We start from the raw sequence: 21,874 nt of genomic DNA on the forward strand, positions 1-21,874 counted from the left end.
ATCTAAACCATAGAGAAATAATTGTGTGGGGTAAGATAGACTCTGAACTTTTGTCATTATGCAAAGGATGAAATAGAATAGAATAGAATAGAATAGAATAGGGGAAGAGCATCAATAACCAATTACTTCTTGCTCATCTAATCCTTCAATTATTAACTTTAAATAAATTAAAAAAGCTTATTAATAAATTTCACATGTATCAATAGGTGCCCACTTTACCCCTAGTAAGCATTTTTGGATTAATTGACTCTCATTTGTGCACCTTTATTTATACCCACAATGTATGACTACTAGAACATTTCTACATAAGTATTGTCAATTTTAAGTACATGGTTATTATATGTAAAAGATAGAATAGAATAAGATAGAAAACTTTTAACCTTAGTGAGATAAAAAAAGACCTATAAAACAGAATAAAATAAAAAAATTAACGTCGATAGGATTAAAAAAGCCTTATAAAAATAAAATAGAAAACATCAAGAATTTGACATTATGAAATTTTAAGCAATTGGATATGCCACTTCCTTCACGGATTAACTTAGCACTTACAATGGTACTTTGACAATCGTAGAACACTGAAGTCTTCAGCCCACGTTGGTTCCCCCAACAACCGCTACTGGGGGCAACTGGCAGACCGCAAGAACCTCCCTCCCCTGGCCCACCCTGGGGAATTTGAAAACTGAGTAACCTACCTGTCATCTCTCCGACAAACATGTCAAGACATTTGGGTTTCCCATTAAAAAAGCAGAACAAACATTGAGGATCATATGAGGGATGAACTGCCATCTAATGACGTAACCTACCACTTCTCTCGATATCACCCAATTCAGTACGCCTAATTTTTCGCAAATTTATTCGTTTTAGTTTCGGGACCATGAAACGCAGTTATATCCCCTTACAAATTGACGCGTTTATACTGTCAAAAGGCTTTTTTAACCGGGTTCCCGCATCATTTTCGGCTTACAAGTTACGAGTATGTACTACAACGATGTGGATTGGCTCTGTGCTAAAGACAATTTCTGATGGCGCAGAACGACAATTCGAATATGCGCATTCAAAATTTCTACTAAAAGAGGGGGTTTTAAGCTCACCTTTTTATTGCGCTTCGCAGAGTTGCAACATCATGAATGCCCTCAACTATTATGTTGTGTTTACTTATGTACTGCAGGGTGGGGTTATCTGTGATTGTGGGGCATAGCGGTTGGATTCATTCCCTCTTTTTCCGCAACGTCGCAGTAAAAGGTTTCGTCAGCCCCAGAATTCGATCCCGGGGGGTCCATGATTTGTTATCTATTCTTAATAAATTGTTACATTTGTCGCTTTAGTCGTCTCGCATTCAAATCGTCGTGAGCGCTGAGCCCCGTTCGAGCCGTTCTCGATTTAAATCTTCTGCTACTTTCTTGGCCGTTTTCTCGGGCTCTAAATTCGATCGAATTTCAGAAGAAATTTTGGGTTCTCTTTGCTGACATTTGCAGGCGTGGGTCCGGAATTCGGATTTTTTTTCTCTGGCGTAACTTGTACTATAGTGACCTTTTTTTTTACAGTGAAATCAAACCTAATTTAGGTAAACGCACCCATCCCCTTAAGAAAGAGGGAGTGCCGTGGGCAAAAGAGGGTGGGGTAAAGAAGAACCAGTTGTACGAGAGGGACAGGTTTGAGAGGTTCGAACCCGTGACCGCAGATGTAGTTGAGATTCCGATGGCTGCAAAAGATCCAGTGCAGTTTGGCCTTTCCAATAGCCGCGAAAGATGCCTGAAAAGATTGTAGCCTTAGATTTATCCTTTTCTGTTAAGGTCAAAATTGAGTTAGGTTTGTATCTAACTCACCCTGAATCAGCCCTTGATATCTTTCAAGCTTTTGAGGATATTATTGTACAGGCTGAATCAGTACTGGAATCTATGCAAATATGCGGTCTTCAAGCTTTCTTTTGCTTCTTTCTCAGTCCCCCGTGCCGCTGCGCGAAGCCAGTATCAATGATTCGTTAACTGTTAAATCTTCTGACTCTTCTGGCCTGGGTCTGCCTCCTGTAATGCCTGTGGATGGCAACTTGAACACGTTTCGTCCAAGTCTTGCAGTCATAATCGCAGTTCTGGTTACTATGTTTTCTCTTACGTTTCTCCTTCTCCTGTACGCGAAGCACTGCAAGCAAAACGCCATGGCTGTAATTTCGAGGGACGACCGCGGTTCGAATCTCGGGGTTGAAAGGCATAGGGTTTCAGGTGTGGATCGTGCCGTGGTGGAATCGCTGCCTGTTTTCAAATTTTCGTCGCTCAAAGGAATGAAGGAGGGTTTGGAATGCGCAGTTTGCTTGAACGCGTTTGAAGAATTGGAGATCTTGAGATTGCTTCCCAAGTGCAAGCACGCTTTTCATGTGGAGTGCGTGGACAAATGGCTGGACGAGCATTCATCTTGTCCGCTGTGCCGTCACAGGGTCGACCCCGAGGACATGCTGCTCGCAGACGATATAACAGGGAGAAAGAGTGCAGCTTCTCCCAGAAACTCTACGGATTTGGTTGAAGATGGAATAGAGTTTTTTGTGCAAAGGGAAAGCGAAGCTGAGCTGCAAAGGTCTTTCAGGTCCTCCTCCAGATTTAGCATAGATAGATTGGGGAGTTTGCGAAGGCAAACCAGCACCGGGATGAATATTGACGCTCTCGGCAGCAGTCGGAAGGAGACCGTGGATATTGGCTGTCTGGATAAATTTGGAGGTAGCGGAAGGAAAGATGAGCTTTTGCTCGCAGAAGCAGAAATGGACGACTATGAACGCTTTGTTCGCAGATTCTCGCATCGCATAATAGTGTCCGATGTAATTTTCCAGCGGCGATGGAGCGACTTCAAGCCGTCCGATTTAGAGTTCTTCGACTCTAAGCTCCTCAGGGCGAGCAGCAGCCGCCGTTCAGATCGAAATATTTCTCAGCTGCCCGAAGCACAACCCTATTTTCCGCATTCCAGTCACGGGTTCGAATCCACACCGCGGCATCCTGGCAGACGAGCCGCCGGCGCCTCTGATAAGATTTCCAAGATGAAGGACGAGATGGAAAGAAAACGGAAACTGGATAAGCAAGCCATCAGATTGAAAAGCTTGTCTTCATCCTCTGCCTCAAGATTAGAATTTGCAAAGACTAATAAGCAGTCGACATGGAGAGAAGATGATTCTCGTGGAAGATTACTGGACTCTAACTCCCCCCGGCGATCAATGTCTGAAATTACTTCCTTGGACAGGGTAAGGCAGAATCGAACTGCGAACATTCTTCCTCTGGTTTCTAAAGAAACCGCCATTCCTACTAAAGACGAGGAGATGTTGAAAACATGGTTGTCAATTGCGCGGCGAACTCTGCTCTGGTTTGCCGGTAGGGAAAAACGAAATGCTGCTTCTAGTTATTCTAACAAAGACGGCCTTTCTACTACCTAATCCATCAATTGTTGTTCTTTCCTGTTTTAGATTTAGTTTGGAACTGCGGATTCATAATTGTCAAATCTCCGCTGTATCCCAAAAATTCCTAAAATTAATTCACATGCAAGCCCTGTACAATATTAATTAGTTTTCTCATTTCTGATACAGGCATTTGCCACCACAAGATGAAAATTTTAGTTTTTAAAGCGATTATGTACATTGTAAAGCACACACAGAAAATAAACATATTCGCCCAATGGGAATTTAACTGTGTGTCATCGGGTTTTGCTAATTTGCCCAAATCGGGCAATCCCAAAGTCACGATAAATCTGTTGTTTTAGTTTGGCCTTTTGATATATGTTGCAACAAACGAAGAGAACTTAACTGTACATTAAATTGTTGTGATTGTAATAAAAACGTACAACTGTTAGAAGTTGAATCCACGGAAACTGAAAATTGGCATGGGCGGATGGTGATGGTGATACTTACTGTATGATATTCTTTTCGTTTACCGTGTGCAGATGAAAAGGCGTTCACGTTTTGATGGGAAGTGAAAAGAAAATTGAAAGCGATTGGAAGCCATTTCTCTACGTCAATGTACTACTATTTTATTTGCTTAATCTACTTTGACAATTGCAACGCTTTGCGTGTTGTGATTCGTGAAGTAAGCAATTTTTTTAAGAATAAGAGAAGTTTTGTTTCCAGCCAGCTGGATTTTTGTCAACTTGCATTTAATAATTTATAGATACCCCGAGACGATCAATCCAGATTTTGATGGCCGGTTTACTTTGTTTTTCTCGACCTCTGATTCACACTTTATGATCTTAATTATGAAGATGCATTACCTAATCAAACTTAAGTCAGTCCGGAAAGCATTTTAAGACAGAATACTCCTCGGAATCCTAAAGCCAATTTTTATTTTTTTTGGTCTTCCATGAAAATCCTGCTATGTTGCATGTTGTAAGCTTTAGAGTAGATATTTCAGAGGCTATCATTGACATCGAAGTTATCATCTCGAGATTTCACCAAATAAATAAATATCATCTATATTTAAAACATAACTCTAGATTAAATGGTTGTGACGATGATTGTGATAGATTTTTGAATTTAATTGTGTAAGAATTTTTGCATCAATCTATCATAATCAATAGTAAGGCTTATGGAAATCTGATAAATTTGGTTGTGATGATATGAGATACGTGAACAAATGAAATGTCCTTGAAAATGAATAAAACAATAAATGTATACAATTAAAAAATCATAGTACACGATGGTGTGATTTACTCATGATGTAGAAATATGAAAGAAGACAAAATGAATGCTTTGGAAAATATGAAATGTGTATTGTCTTTTCTTGCGGTCGTTTCTATAAATATAGATTTGATTTCACAAGTGTAAATTTGATGATTTGACTTATAGATTTATACAAAGTTCATGGATTTGATCTTTATAAACTCTCAAAATGTCACTCTAAGATATCTTTATATAGTTTAAATTTGATATGACTTATAGATTTAAACTAAGTTTATGGATTTGATCTTTATAAACTTCTAAAATGTCACTTTAAGATATCTTGATATTCTCAATTTATTCTTGCATTAAAATTGGTTTTAGATAATTAGTTTCATTTTGCCAAACCATGTAAGGATATTGAGTTGACAACTAAATAAATAATAAAATACAACACTCAAAAAGATGTTCTAGATGATGAGGGTTAGGAGAGTCTTTGTTTTAGTAGTTTCTTTTTCCTTTTTACTATCCTTACCTTGCCTTTCTGTCACCATTTGGGCTAGGAACTTTAGACATTTGATAAAATACAAGCAAAAATTGAAACTGTTAAGAATATCGAAATTAATAAAGTTTTTAATCATTTTTTGGTCCAAAAATAGGAAATGACCAAGAAACCATTGGAGCTGCTATGCAAGCAAATGGTGAAGGAGCGAAGACAAAATAAAAGTAGCTTTAAAAGTTGATTTTGCTTTTTCTTTTAAAAAGACATCTATTAGTAACCATCGACCATTGTTATTTTTATCAAATTATATGTGGTATTCGGCTAGTGGCCAATTTTGTTTCTATCAGATTATATGGGGTTTGTTGGCCATTGGCCATAACAAACCAAAACTAGACTGCTATATTATTCAAGTATAAATACGTATCTCTTGAAGACTGATATAGGATTTTTGATATATGAAAACATGTTATTGTTTAAATTTTTGCAAATTCTCTTTAGTGCTTATGTATCATGGGTGATTAAAGTTGGTTTAAGTTTAGCAATTGTGTTTCCTGGTGACCGAGGAGGTAGGCCCCCTTCTTGCTTTATCAGGTGATCTTTACTTTGATATATATGTGGTGAGTTTGTGTGATGTTGTTGGTATACTGGTTTTGTGTATTCCTGAGATTAAATACAATTTACTCTATGATATGATTCATATATGTTCAATACCAATTCATTCATATTATACTATTGACTGTTTGCTTATCCTATACTTTGTATATTTTGGAGATTAAACATAATTTACTTCATGGTGTGGAACATGCTCATTTAAGTAAATTAATTTCTGATTCTAGATTGTAGGAGACAAAACTTATTTAATTCATTCTAAGCTCTAGTATTCTCTAATTATGATTTGCAGTAAATAGAATTTGTTTAGCTTGTGTTCACATAATTAGATATTTCTCACTATAGTTCCTGTCACAGAATGAAGAGGAAGTCTACGTAGATAGAAATCACTATTTTATTAGTTGCATTGTTTCATACCCACTTAGCTTACTATCTTCATCGCTTCGGTAGACAACCCCAATACCTTTCACAAAGTCTACAAGGGTCCTGAATTAACACATTTAGGTATGAACTGGGGAACCAATTCCAACTTCTCAAGGGCCAATGCAAGTCAAAACACAAGAGTGATTTTTGCCAAATTTTAATCCACAAGTTTACTCGATCACTAGATGTTTATGTAATGTAGGCATCTTGATAAAAAGCTCTAAACAATGTGTGCAAGTAATAAATGATAAGTATAATTTTCACAAAATCTAGACATATCATGATGATCAAGTTATGTCTAAACTACATTAGGATTGTCCCTTTAAATACAACACCAAGGGTCCAACAATATGCTTTTACACCTTGAGTCAACATACAATACTCATAAGGAGAGGAAATTTTGAATTAAATTTTTAAACATTAAGGAAACATTTTTACAATTGTGAAAGCAAATTAGATCATTTATGATTTTAGGTAAGAAAGAGGTGAAGTGGAGGTCAACACTAGGCCCTATGTATAAGTGCACATAGGAATGGATAAGGCTTGGATTACATGTCCACTCTCAACAAAAAATGCACCATTTACACGTTAATTATTACATAAAAGTCTAATCGAAGTGAACCCAAAACACAAGTGAAAATAGCATGGATGTGCAATTTTCACCACTAACTTCTACCCCAACTTTGATGTGCATGTGAATTACTTTGAGGATGCATGTCAAAGTAAATGCATAGACACTCATAAAAAATACTACTATGGAATGAAATTTTACCTTGGTATTTGTTCTCTTGAAATATGATCCATCTTAAAAGCCTATAAAATATAAATGAAAGTTATTTGTATCATTATATCATTTAAAATAGTTTTATCTCATATATAATAAAAAAGAGGAAGAAACTAAAAAAATGTTAGAGATAGAGATACCACCCTTGAATCAACAAGGTGGATAGGTAGTGCATTGGAGCACCCAATGAGATATGATATTATCTATGGATACCCTTGGATCATGTGGAAGTCATGTGGTCATGCTTAGATAAGAGGAATGCAAGTGACCTTACATGCATCCTCTATGTTGGAAAGGTGGTGTTAGTCTGCAATAGGAGGAAACATCTCAAACACACACATGAAACATTGCATTAGAGGTTAGAAATCCAAACAAAGCAAGTTAAATGAACCTAAACTCTTTAAAATAATTTCATGTTCCTCTATCTCCAAGGACCTTTAAGATTCAAGGTGGCTCTCAGCTTGGAAGAGCACTTGATTCTTTAAGATGACAACCTAAAGAACGAGATTTAAATGATTCTAAGATCTAAATGGAATGCAACCAAGATTCTAATGATGAATTAGATATGAAACTAGATGATGATAGGATGCAAGATATTGATATGAAGCGTAAACTAGTATGAAAATGATACTAAGATGAAGCTAACATGATATGAGATTAATATGATATATAGAAGATTAGAATGCTATCAAAATGATCTAAAATAATATTATATCAAAGAGAGATAATTGCTTAATGCTATGAGACTATAAGTTTGATGCACAAAGACTTGATTATTTTGAAGAAGGAATGGGCTCTATTTATAGGGAAAATAGGGCAATGGATGGTCAAGATTGGATGATCTTATCAAGGGTCAAGATTGAAAGTTATCAATCCATGTTTACAATTCTCACCAATGAAATGGTGACAATTGTCAACAAGAGACTGCTTGAGAGGAGATGTAAGAAGCATTAAATACTTGAGAAGACCTCATGGTTACCTTAGGAGGTAAGGGTTAAGGTTAGGTTAAGATTACCCACTTGATAAAGCTTTTACCCAAAGGATAAACTCTTGTGCAAGGGTTAAAGGAATAACCATGGTCAAAGCAATGAATGCTTGATGAGACCCTTGGGTTAGATGAGGGTTGAGTTAGGCAAAAAGTCTCTAACCATGCCACAAAGGGTTAGTTAACTATTAATGGTTTGGAAGACTTTGGGGACAAATTTGTAAGAGTCCTTCCAAATTTGGGGGAACTCAACAAGTTAGCTTGTTGAAGACATAAAGACTTTAATGCTTATGGAAGACTTTCCTCCAACTTTGAGAAGTGACATCCTCAAATTTAGGGAAAGGGGATAATTGAAGGGTTTAGGCTAATTGATTAGGATTAGATGGGTTCTAGAAGAATGCTTTAGGAGGCAAGTGAGAGATGTAGGACTTTGCAAGTGGGTGGAGAAAATAGAATTTAATTAAAATAAAATTAATTTATTTCAATTGTGGTTGCAACTTGCATTTGTAGGATTTTGCAAGTGGGGGGATTTAATTAAATATAAATTTAATTAAATGGGCTAGAAGGGGGATTTTAATTAAATGGCTTAGATAGAAGAAGGGTATATTAATTAAGTCTTAATTTAATTAATAGGCGATTAGAAGAATAGGGATATTAATTAAATCTTAATTTAATTAATTGGAAGAATTAAGAATAATTAAATGAATAAAATTCACTTAATTCATTGTGCAACTTTTAGGTGTCTACATTTTGCCCCTCTTTGAGTTAACGTGTGACTACATGTTGATTCAAAGAAAATTTGCTAGATATGATGCTTGTGTCGAAATGTCGATATGATGCCCCAGATTTGATGAATGATATTGATGATGCTCCAGATATGAAGAATTTATTTGATATGAAAAGTTGATATTCAAGACTGATGTCGATATGAAATTGATATGAAATTGATGTCGAGATTTGATACGATAATGCCCCCTCGGGAGATCATTCGTGCACAAAAGGCATGAATGATCTCTCGAAAGAAGAAGAATGCTATTTGAAAGATAGAAGAGTGATAGTGATTACATGCATGGGTTTTATAAGATTGATTAGATTGATTGGATTGAGATCAAGTCTAGTTTTAGGTATGTCACCTCCTGTATAAGACATGGATGATCGAACGTCTGGTTTCAGGAATGATACCATCTGTATAAGACATGGATGATCAAGCGTTTGGTTTCAGGAATGATACCACCTATATAAGACATGGATGATCAAGCATCTGGTTTCAGGAACAATATATCCTGTATAAGAGTTGATCAAAATGCCTGGTTTCAGGAATGATATATCTTGTATAAGAGCTGATCAAAATATCTGGTTTTAGGAAGAATATATCCTGTATAAGAACTGATCAAAACATCTGGTTTCAGGAAAGATACATCCTGTATAAGGCATGATAGAAGATAGTTTGGAAGAATGAAGAAGATATGAAAGTGAAGAAAGCGTCCATGATGATACGATAGATATGCATGCAAGGGATGCAATGATGAATGATATGCATTATGTTTCGATATGAAATTCTATGAGAATGATGTAATGCTTAGATAAATGCTCTTGATTTCAATTATGACGCAAATGTATGATTCATGATTTTGATAAGCAAAAATGTGATGATGCATTGCTTTGATTTATGAGATGTGAGATGTATCTTGAAAATGAGATGTATGATAATGATAATAATGTGCAACTAAATGCAAGATTAAAAATGATGTGCAACCTAATGCAAGATTAAGATGATAATGATGTGCAGCTAATGCAAAGCTTAATATGCATTCTCATTCTCAATGTTGTCATCTATTATGATCAAAGTGTCAGTGCTTCCTTTTTTTTCATCATTGAACCTTTATTTGTTGAAAGTTGATACAAGCATCATGGTATAATTGAACCATAATGACCTAAGTATAACTTACATGGATTTTGATATTGCAAGATGACACAAGCATCGAGGTATAATTGAACCAAGATGACCTGAGTGTTGCTTGCGTATAAAAAGATAGGAGTTAACCTTTGTCCCATACAAATCCGAAATGTCCTCAGTGATATGCCTCCTGATTGCTTCGTAGGACAAATTTGCATGATAAAAGACTTCACTCACAGATAGCAGACAAATAAAACATCACATTCCTTCCTTGCTTCTCTAGTCATTGAGACATCCTTGAGTTACTTAGGAGATATGATAAGCAAAAATTAACAACCATAAGTAAACATGCATTCTATTTGGAATGTATTCTTGTCAATTAAAACATCTTGCAAATAGATCTTTGTTCAGTTGAAATCAGTTCAAGTCTGTGGTGTCTAGCCTTCTTGCATTGTCGTTTGTCATTTGTTGGTTGTTCTGATCCTTGTTGTCTTGCTACATGTTTGGTCTGATGTTGAAAAACTTGAAGGTGAAATGCTCCCAGCAAGGCCAGGATTTGGCCCCTTGCTGTTGATACTACTTTGATATGGATATGTATATTGATCACCAAGCCAGGTGGGATATGATTTGGATAACTAATTCAGATAAACCAAGGACAATGACTACGCTAAGTATGTCCAGGATTGATAAGCATTTGTGAATTTCTGGCAATGGCTCAGATGGGTGGATATGATATGTAAGATATGATTTGTGAAACATGTACTGCCATCAATTGATAAAGATAAGGCTAACTAGAACAAAATCTAGCAATCATACTGATCTATGTCATTGTTTTGATTTGTTTGATGATTGATAAAAATGTCTTGTTTCAAAGAGTGAGTACCTTGTATAAGACCGATCTGTCTGGTTTTGAGTGTACCTATCTCTATATAAGACATGTTGATATTGATGTTGATATATGGATTGATTAACAAGACTCGATGATTGATACGAATGTCTGGTTTCAAAGAGTGAGTACCCCATATAAGACCGATCTATTTGGTTTAGAGTGTACCTATCCCTGTATAAGACATGTTTGATATTGATGTTGATTTCGAGTGATGAATTGATTAACAAGACATGTGATCAGTTTGATTGTAGACTTTGAGAGTTTTGTTGTTGTTGATTTGATTGGATGGATGGGTCATGCGTTCATGTTTTGATTTTCAATTTTTATTTGATTTTGTTGATTTTTTTATTTTTAGTTTTTGGATGTTTTGATTTTTTTGATTTTTTTTTGATTTTTTTTGATTTTTTTTATTTTTTTGGATATTTTGATATTTTTGGATTAGAAGAAATATGTATTTGATTGCCCCAATGTATAGCACGACAAGGAATATTATGAATGGATGACTGAACCATTGAGGTGGAAATGGATTTTTTTTGTCCATAGTTTTGATCAAGATCAAGGATGGAAAAAGGGATATGGATAGAGATAGGATATGGATAGGAGAAACAAGATCATAGATAGCACTGGATGATAGAAGATATGATTAGATAGGATAGCAAAGAAAGATTGTAGAAAGAACTGGTTGATAGAAGATACAAATAGATGGGATAAGGGATATGGATTAGAGTGAAGCAAGATTGTAGAAAGAATTGGATGATAGAAGATATGAATAGATAGGATAAGGGATATGGATTATAGTGAAGAAAGATTGTAGAAAGAATTGGATGATAGAAGATATGAATAGATAGGATAAGGGATATGGATTAGAGGATATGGATGAGGTGAAGCAAGATCTTAGATAGCACTAGATGATAGAAGATATGAATAGATAGGATAGATGGTATGGATAAAGTGAAGAGAGATTGTAGATAGCATTGGAGGATAGAAGAAATGAATAGATAGGATAGTGAAGCAAGATTGTAGAAAGAACTGGATGATAGAAGCAATGAATAGATATGATAGATGGATATGGATTAGAGGATATGGATAAGATGAAGCAAGATTATAGATAATGATGAAGTTAGATAGGGTAATGGATATTGGAGGAAGGATAATGGGAGATATGGTAGGAATAATAGAGTGGATGAACTTTGCCCCCAAGCATAAAGGTTTCCATTTGCAAAAAGGTGATATGTAATATTGTCACAACATTTAGCACCACCTGAATAAGTGTTCCTGAACTTTTCAAAGATAGAGACCCAACCCACACTTAGAACCTCCGAAAAAATCAAATGAACATTTCTAGCAACTGGGAAGTAGACTCAAAAGGGAAGAAGAATCCCAAACTAGATCAAGGTACTTAGTCTTTGATTACCCATGTGTATGCAAGTGGGTTCATTTTGGCTCATATGATGATTGTAATCTTCAGAATCTAGCATGGCTAGCTACATGAGTTACCTTGACTTCAAAAGTATCCTGGATAGAGCCTCGCTACTAGCGAGCGTCCATAGTCCTGACGAGGTTATCGTTGTAATCTCACAAATATTGCTCCATTGCCAGCTAGGCATCCATAGCCTCTATGGAGTTACTTGCATGTTCCGATAGCCAATCATTTTGATATTGCATTTCATTGCATTTTGCTTTTCTTGATATTCATTTTCTTGCTCATGCTTTTGATATTTCTTTTTTCTCTTTATTTTTTTCTTGCATTGGCTTGTAAGTGATGAAACTTACATGGGTCTGATAATTACAGTGGCGCTGAAGCAAGATTTTAGATTTTTCACTAGCCATGTCTTCAATTTAAGAGATCACGATGATTTAGAGCAATCTATTAAGTGTATGAGATATAGTAATCAAAAGATGTCAGTACCAAGATACGATAAGTGGTTCTTTTCTGGATTGAGTGTGTATCCCAACCAAAAGAAAATGTTAAAGAGGAACAACCTCGGATTCTGAAGCATTTTATGAATAGATATCTAGGAAAAGGACTGAACATTAGATTCGAGAATGGGCAAGTATGTGACAAAATGACACAAATTCCTATTTCACAGATGAAAGATTTATGCAAAGGATTGAATGATATGGATTGAATGACAGAAAAGAGGTGTTGGATATTAGATAGAATGTTTGAAGATTTGTGTGAGGATAGATGGAAATGTATTCAGGATGAGTGTTGGTACACAACTCAAGAAGTGATGAAGAGATGGAAGAAAATTGAATTTTGGGACATAAGGACCCAAAATAGATAGAGGAAATGATAGAAGAATAGTTTTGGAAAGATTGTTTAGATAGAGGGTTGAAAGAAGTTCAAAGATGTGTTCCTTTGTTGATCTTGCTTATGGATCATTTGAGGTGATGGATTAGTGATGGAAGGAAGTAAGGACCCAAGATGGATGGAAGGGATGAAGAGTTTGATTGTGGAATGAAAGGACCTAAGATAGATTTGGAGGATGAAGAGATTGACTTTGGAATGAAAGGACCTAAGATATATTTGGAGGATGAAGAGATTCCTTGATCTTGATCTTGACTTGGAGTAGGATCATTTGAGTTGGTGCTTTCCTCTTGATTTGGAATTAGATTAGTGGAGGAGATGGAAGGGATATCATGCTCTTTCTTAGGAGGTGGATGTTGAATGAGACTCTGTACTTGAGATGAAAGGGGATCATCGTGGATGGAATACTAAAATATTAGGGGATCATCATAAGATTCTTGATAGGTGGGATCTTGATTAAAAATGGGATAAGATTGGAGAGCCATGAAATCTTGATCTTGATTTACGCTAGGAGTCATTTCCTTTGACCGAGTTTCCTTTTTCTCAGTTTGATGATGAATGGCATATGAATGATCAAAGTTGATGTAGAGAAATTCAATCCTTTTGATAAGGGCCCTAGGACTCGGTTGTCTCTTCTTCAACTTAGTTTTGTTTGATGAATACTTCTTCTTCTCAAAATGTGGGGAGTGGTCATACACAAATGATCAATGGTTTCCTTCGATGTTTGGATTGAGATACTTCGTTTGAAAAACTCAAGCTTACTTTATCAAGCAGAGGTTTAGATTCGCTCCCATGACAAAGTGTGTCAAATGATATGGAAAAAGTCTCCCGATATGGAAACTTGATTTGACAACTTAAGGTTAAAACTCGGTATATTATTTGTTTGATAGAATCCATTTAGATGATAGACCTTGTGATCAATGTGATGGTATTACCTGATTTTGGCTGGATGAAGTCTTACCTCTAGCTAGTTTAAGATCGACAAATTTTTTTTCAGGATGCTTTCTTGATTTGGAATTGTTTTCTCTGATAATTGGTTTCGGATTCTGACTGTTGAGTTTGACAGAAGACCTAAAAGGGTACTCAAGACTGTTGATGAAAATTTCCTTAAAGACCTGATTTGCTCTTTGTTTTTCTTGGTTTTTACCATGCGCTAAAACAAAGACTGGATGTGCTAACGAATGTTCTAGATGCACCACAGAAGGTTCTCTATGCGCTAAGCTACCTCTCCTATGCACTGACTCAGATTGTTTGAAAATGACTTCTCTGATGGGTTACGCGCTAATATGTCCCGATTACGTGCTTTTTTTTGGACTAAAAGCACTATGATATGTCTTGAATCCGCTACACTGATGTCTAAATGTGCTAGATTGATGCTGACAAGTGCTACCTAAAATTTCACCAGTATGATACTAGTTATGTGCTATTTTGAATGATGAAAGTGCTAAGATTTGGCTCATATGCGCTAGACAATGTTCTAGGTGCACTAAGAAGTTGCTCCTACGTGCTAAACTACCATGATTGCTCTGTTTTTGTTGTTTTTGAAATTTAACAATTGTGATTTTGATGGATGATTTTGTTTTGGATACTCAAGCTTACTAAGTCGAATAGATAAACTCGTGATCACTTGGTTTGACATTCCCCTAATCTTATTGGATGAAAGTCTTTCTTAAAGATAGTTGAAATGTTGATAACCATCTCAAAAGATGTTTTGTTGGATTTAGAAATCTTCTCCACTTTATGATTTTTCCTTGTTTGAACTGACTTTTGAGTTTGATTGTTGGATACTTTGCAAGATATTTTAACATTTGTGACAAGAATACATAGCACACATGAAGACAATGGTCATCCTAATGCTAAACATTGAGTGTATGTTCTTTTGAGGATGTGTTCAAATCCCCAATGTTATCATTGGTTTGATTTACAACAAAAGACACATCAGATAGACTCTTTATTCAAAGGTCATTGACAATATCATAGCCCACTAGTCTCGATACTCTGTTAGCTCAAACAACCTTGTCACCCCCTAGGGGGTGCCCATTGTTTTGCCTTTTGCCAGAAATTAACTCAAAGTGAATTGATTCACAGTGGAGTAGTTATCTTGGGAGATATATGGTGAGTAATCTTGGGGGTGGATTCTTCCCCACCCTTGCACTATGATATTGCCAATGTTTGGTGACTAACTCGGTTCAAAGTTTCTAATGCTAAGGTTCTTAATTAGGCTTACATTCGATCTTCAGTGATAAACTCCTTCGGGAGGCTTCCCAACCTTTAGAACAAAGGCTTTACGTATCGTAAAGATACTGGGAGAAGGCTAATCGTTGAGCAAAACCGTTGAAGGGGACTTTCGTCATCCTCCACTTTTGATTATAGTGGGTTGGAACACTTGGCATCAAAGCCATTTCTCACTTAGGTCGTTCCCCTCTCACCGACTGTAAAGGCTTTAAGAGTTATTAGCTCCTCGGGAGTGCAGGCCTACTAAAGGATTTATTGCTTGAAATAGTGAAAGCGTAAGAGTGGTTTGGCTTTTTGATCACCCAATTAAGGGGGGAGCATATACCTTCCACTTTCGAGACAAGGCACAAAAAGTTCTTTTTAACCTTTAAAGGTAATGATTTTCTAACTTCTATTTGGAGATGTTGCTTCAAAAAGCATGGTGTTCTTTTTAACCCTTCATAGAAAAGTGTGTATTTCAAAAACTTTTGTAAAACAAGCCTGGTCAACAAAGTAAATCATGATGTTTGGTCAACAAAATTAAAGTCGATAGGGGAAAGTTTTCCCTCTTTGCTTTGCATAAAATGAAGATGAGGTTCTTTTTCCTTTGCAATGAATTGAGATTGATCCTTTTAGGCACCAAAGGAAGGTGAAGTTTGTTTTAACCTTGCTAAAAGTAAGTTTGCTTGGTCTTTTTAGAGCCCCGAATGAAATGTTTTTCCTAACTTGCAGGAATGAAAGGTTTTCTTTGTTGTTCTTTTTACCTTGCAATAAAGAGAGATGAATTTTCTTTTAAGCACCAAAAAGAAGTTTGAGGTTCATTTTATGTACTCCAAATTAAAATGTGAGGTTTATTTTAACTTGTACAAGAAGGGAGAGTGGATTCTTTTTAACCAACTTTTGTTGAAAGAAAGTAAAAAAAGAAACTTAAAGCCTTTAAACTAACTCCTTCCCCTACATAAAAAATAAGTTTAGAACCTGCACACAGTCAGTGATCAAATGTTAGTGTGGGCTTACACAAGCCTAAATTCTGATCTTGATTACAAATTTTACAATCCTGATCCTGAAATGCCTTGAAATTTGACTAAGTCTGAAATTTGGAGGATCTTCCAAAAACTAGATTTTGCATTATAACTCCTAGAGGTCCGAAACCCCTCTCAAACATCCTGACAAGCCTATTTTTTGACTTTGTTACAAATTTTTGCCTCTGTCAGATTCATGCGCTAAAGGTCAGCCTGAGTGCGCTACAGTAAATAATGGATGCACTGGCAAACAGACTGGATGCACTAAGTTTTTGTTTTGATGCACTAAAATAGTGCTCATATGCGTTTGACAAGCATAAAAGGGGATGCGCTAAAAAGAAGATCAGATGCACTGACAGATGGTTTCTATGCACTAATATGTGTCATGGATGCACTAAATTTTAGCACAGATGCGCTACAAAAAGTTTCAGATGCGCTATTCTGGTAATTTGGTGTAATTTTTTCCTTCTACCTGCATGAAAAACGATGTTATTTTTGGGGACGTGCCCCACGGTGGGCGCCAGAAATGTATGCTGGAAATGTGGAGTCAGCCTGGAATAGGAGGAAACATCTCAAACACACACATGAAACGTTGCATTAGAGGTTAGAAATCCAAACAAGGCAAGTTAAATGAATCTAAACTCTTTAAAATCGTTTCATGTTCCTCTATCTCCAAGGATCTTCAAGATTCAAGGTGGCTCTCAGCTTGGAAGAGCACTTGATTCTTTAAGATGACAACCTAAAGAATGAGATTTAAATGATTCTAATATCTAAATGGAATGCAACCAATATCCTAGTGATGAATTAGATATGAAACTAGATGATGATAGGATGCAAGATATTGATATGAAGCTTAAACTAGTATGAAAATGATACTAAGATGAAGCTAACATGATATGAGATTAATATGATATATCTAAGATTAGAATGCTATCAAAATGATCTAAAATAATATTCTATCAAAGAGAGATAATATGCTTAATGCTATGAGACTATAAGTCTGATGCACAAAGACTTGATTATTTTGAAGAAGGAATGGACTCTATTTATAGGGAAAATAGGGCAATGGATAGTCAATATTGGATGATCTTATCAAGGGTTAGAATTGAAAGTTATCAATCCATGTTTACAATTCTCACCAATGAAATGGTGACAATTGTTAACAAGAGACTGCTTGAGAGGAGATGTAAGAAGCATTAAATGCTTGAGAAGACGTCATGGTTACCTTAGGAGGTAAGGGTTAAGGGTAGGTTAAGATTACCCATTGGATAAAGCTTTTACCCAAAGGATAAACTCTTGTGCAAGGGTTAAAGAAAAACCATGGTCAAAACAATGAATTCTTGATGAGACCCTTGGGTTAGATGAGGGTTGAGCTAGGCAAAAAGTTTCTAACCATGCCACAAAGGGTTAGTTAACCATTAATGGTTTGGAAGACTTTGGGGACAAATTTGTAAGAGTCCTTCCAAATTTGGGGGAACTCAACAAGCTAGCTTGTTGAAGACATAAAGACTTTAATGCTTTTGGAAGACTTTCCTCCAACTTTGAGAAGTGACATCCTCAAATTTAGGGAAAGGGGATAATTGAAGGGTTTAGGCTAATTGATTAAGATTAGATGGGTTCTAGAAGAATGCTTTAGGAGGCAAGTGGGAGATGTAGGATTTTGCAAGTGGGTGGAGAAAATAGAATTTAATTTTAAAAAGATTAATTTATTTCAATTGTGGTTGCAACTTGCATTTGCAGGATTTTGCAAGTGGGGGATTTAATTAAATGGGCTAGAAGGGGGATTTTAATTAAATGGCTTAGTTAGAAGAAGGGTATATTAATTAAATCTTAATTTAATTAATAGGCGATTAGAAGAATAGGGATATTAATTAAATCTTAATTTAATTAATTGGAAGAATTAAGAATAATTAAATGAATAAAAGTCACTTAATTCATTGTGCAACTTTGAGGTTTCTACACATCTCATCCAATTACTTACATATAAAGGATACAAATTGATTCGAAGAGATTAGATTTAAAATGTATAAACAAGATAAACAAAATAAAGACTAATGATTCTGGAAAAAAAAATTCACGTGACACCAAAACTGTAGCAAGTTGTGCATATAAAATAACCATAAATGATAAGCAACAAAATACTCCCAATGATGTCCCCAATAGAGTGAGGGACATACTCATGAGCTACTATAGATGCAACATGTAATAGTAAATATTGGAGTTGAGGAAAAATCAACTCTACAGCTCCCAAAGATCACCTGCATGCAAACCTGTCATAGAAGGAGAGAAGCAAAAAAGCTATGGAGGCCAGAATTCAGAGATCCAAAAAAGAGGAGTCATATTGATTGTGCAACAAGAATGCAATTCAATAATTACAGTTGTTATGAAAATACAAAGAGAGAATCCTTATAAGAGGATTCTCAAAACCCTAAAGGAGAAAACCCTAAAGAATTATAAGATTCCTATGTTTAGCTTAAGCATACAGTATAATAGACTAATAATTAAATAAATAATTATTAGTTAATAAAAGATTACTCTAACACCCCCCCTTAAGATGAACTTAGGGAGTATCTAAAAAATAACTAAGGACTAAAAAGCATGAAAAAATTACAGGAAAGCAACAATGGGTCCCGACAACTAGGCCTGATGAGGTACCCAAGTACAATAAAATCTCTATAAAGTGTAGAGAAATGAGAAAACCTAGTGGGAACAAAACTCCTCTCCAAGAAGAGATGAAATCTCAAGTGAAGGACTAAGAAGCCTCCAAACAAGAGTGTTCTAGAAGATAGAAACAAAAAGAAGAGAATGAAGAACACCACTGAAGCATGAAATAGTTGCAAACACTGTTGAAGAGTAACTGCTAATCTGAAGAACCTCCACTGAAATAGAACATGACCAGGTAGAGAAGAGTGTAATTTGCATGAGTTCCCTCAGATGACACTACTCGAATCAGATGGCAAACAAAGGCAAACAACTGAACTCAAAGATACAGATGGCATGAAACACTAAAGCCTGAAGAGTTGATCAATCGAACCAAGGAAGATTTAGAACCAACAGGACAAACCTCCCCATAATGTTGAAAAGGGAGAGGGACAGGTACACTGAAAAGAATGACCAACAAGAACTGCATGATGAAGAACCAGGAACATCGAAGGTGCAAAGAAAGTACATAGTGTCGTGGAAGGAACACTCACTTGACAAAGGTAGATGGCAAATAAAAGGCAAACATCAACCTCCCCATGACACTTTATAAGTAGTGCATGTACAATAAGGCACAAGATGTGCAAGATCCTAAGTATACAATGCATGGTGGCACTTTATCTGAGTGTGTTTGCATAAATAAAATCCTACAATGATCAGAAGAGACAGAAGACTAGAAACAGAAAGAACAGCCAAAGATGAGACATCCTACTCAAAGAAAGAGATCCCAGGACCTGAAACATCCAAGATATTCACCAGAATGCTGAAAAGTAAAACACTGAATAAAATATACCTGGAGCATAATCTGGAAAGAAAACTCATATTAATGGAAAGAGCACAAAACAATATTTCCAATGATATAAAGTTTTCAAAAAACAAATTTTGGATGCTCAAGTTATGTCTCTCAGAGTGCAAAAAGGAACATCTGGCTTTGACAACAAAAAAACCTCATCAAAAAAGCAAAATCAAAAGTTCAAACCTCCACATTTGGATAGAGCTTTCCGATGATATAGTTTTTGAAAAAGCGCCTTCGTATGACCAAGTTACAACCAAAAGAAAGAAAGAAAAACCCCTCTTGTAGGGCATAAAGAGGGTTTTTTTTTGTGTTTTTTTGACGAAAATTTTCTGACGCATTTGCAGGTACAACCATATGGATTTTTCGTGCCTAAAAGGTTTTTTTTTTGTGTTTTTTTGACGAAAATTTTCTGACGCATTTGCAGGTACAACCGTATGGATTTTTCGTGCCTAAAAAAATGTGCAATAAAAAATCATGCCCCAGATGCTCCTGTCACCAAAAATAGGCAAATTATATATCAAAATTCATGGAATCAGCCTTCTGAATCCAACTGTGAGGTTCTTTTGGCAGAAAAATGTACCAAAAAATTAGCTACCCCCAGAAATGGAAAAAGGCAACTACACAAACCCTCGAATACATGAAGAACAAGACCCAAAATCTCTCATGAAGAGAATAGGGGCATGCAGATCTGGAGCTCTGATACCATATTGGAGTTGAGGAAAAATCAACTCTATAGCTCCTAAAGATCACCTGCATGCAAACCTGTCACAGAAGGAGATAAGCAAAAAAGCTATGTAAGCCATAATTCAGAGATCCAGAAAAGAGGAGTCATATTGATTGTGCAACAAGAATGCAATTCAATAATTATAGTTGTTATGAAAATACAAAGAGAGAATCCTTATAAGAGGATACTCAAAACCCTAAAGGAGAAAACCCTAAAGAATTATAAGATTCCTAAGTTTAGCTTAAGCATAGAGTATAATAGACTAATAATTAAATAAATAATTATTATCTAATAAAAGATTACTCTAACACTAAACATAGGCAATACATCTCTTAATCGTGTGAGCATAATTTGTACACTTGTGATAAGCATAAGAACAAAATGAATTAGTGTAAACTTTTATGAGATGAGTATAATAACCATAGATGATCTTATAAGCAAGTGAAAAAGTATTAAAGTATATTATCAATATAGTAAAATAGTATAGCTAACTCCATAAAGAGATCCTCTCCCTAGAGGGAGACACCATCAAAATAATGTAAATAATATATATAAGAAAGAGATAAGTGTGTAGAGTAGTAAAGCTCTAAATTTCAACCAACATTGTTAGATTAATCATCCTCATCTCAATTGTATTGTTTGTAACCACCTTCAATTATTTTAATTTTATAGTGATATGATATGTACTCTACATACATGTACTTGATATGTGTAGAATAAGAGATGGACCTTTTGTAATTCCATTGATCAAACATTTAAAATATTTTGATTATTATTTAGAACCCATTTGAAGATAGTACCTTTAAAGGTATAAGTAGTATCATCAAGCTAAATCTTCTTTTTTGACTACTTAGGATAGGGATGGAATTTTCCTTGCTTTGGTAAATTTGAGGAATGAAATTAATTTATATTACTTTAATTATGGAGGAGGATAGACATTATAATTTCTTTGTATTCTCAATGAACCTCAAGAGGCCATGAAGATGGCTTCAATTGTTCCTTATTTTTACTTTCAATTATCTCTTAAATTTTTGGTGATAAATTCATTTGTTATAATTGATGTGGAGATTCTTGTGATGTTTATTGCCCTTGCAATCATACCAAAAGATCCTAGAGAGTTTCAATTAACTGTTTAGTTTTTAATGACTTTGCTTGGATATGGGTACATCTTGTTTCGTTTTTATATATCTATCTCCATAAACATATTTTAAAATTGATGTACAATAGAGGGTATCCTTAATTTTATCTAACAAGGTGTTATAAGAGACATATAGAATCTATCTAATGAGAGAATTATATAGACTAACACTATTAGCAACAATCAAGAAGGAAGATTGAGAGGGGGAGGGGGGGGTGAATCAGTCTTCACCGGAATAACAAACTTAACCACCAAA

General features: G+C 35.5%; 1 protein-coding gene across 1 annotated transcript; it reads left to right on the top strand.

Moving 5' to 3' along the window:
• Positions 1 to 1,245: 1,245 nt before the first annotated feature.
• Positions 1,246 to 3,662, top strand: LOC131038002 (RING-H2 finger protein ATL43). The gene has a single exon (XM_057970267.2). The coding sequence runs from the start codon at positions 1,907 to 1,909 to the stop codon at positions 3,410 to 3,412; it is 1,506 nt and encodes a 501-aa protein (XP_057826250.1). The 5' UTR covers positions 1,246 to 1,906; the 3' UTR covers positions 3,413 to 3,662.
• Positions 3,663 to 21,874: the final 18,212 nt, after the last annotated feature.

Source organism: Cryptomeria japonica, chromosome 6, assembly GCF_030272615.1.
Source record: "Cryptomeria japonica chromosome 6, Sugi_1.0, whole genome shotgun sequence".
Taxonomy (NCBI): Eukaryota; Viridiplantae; Streptophyta; class Pinopsida; order Cupressales; family Cupressaceae; genus Cryptomeria; species Cryptomeria japonica.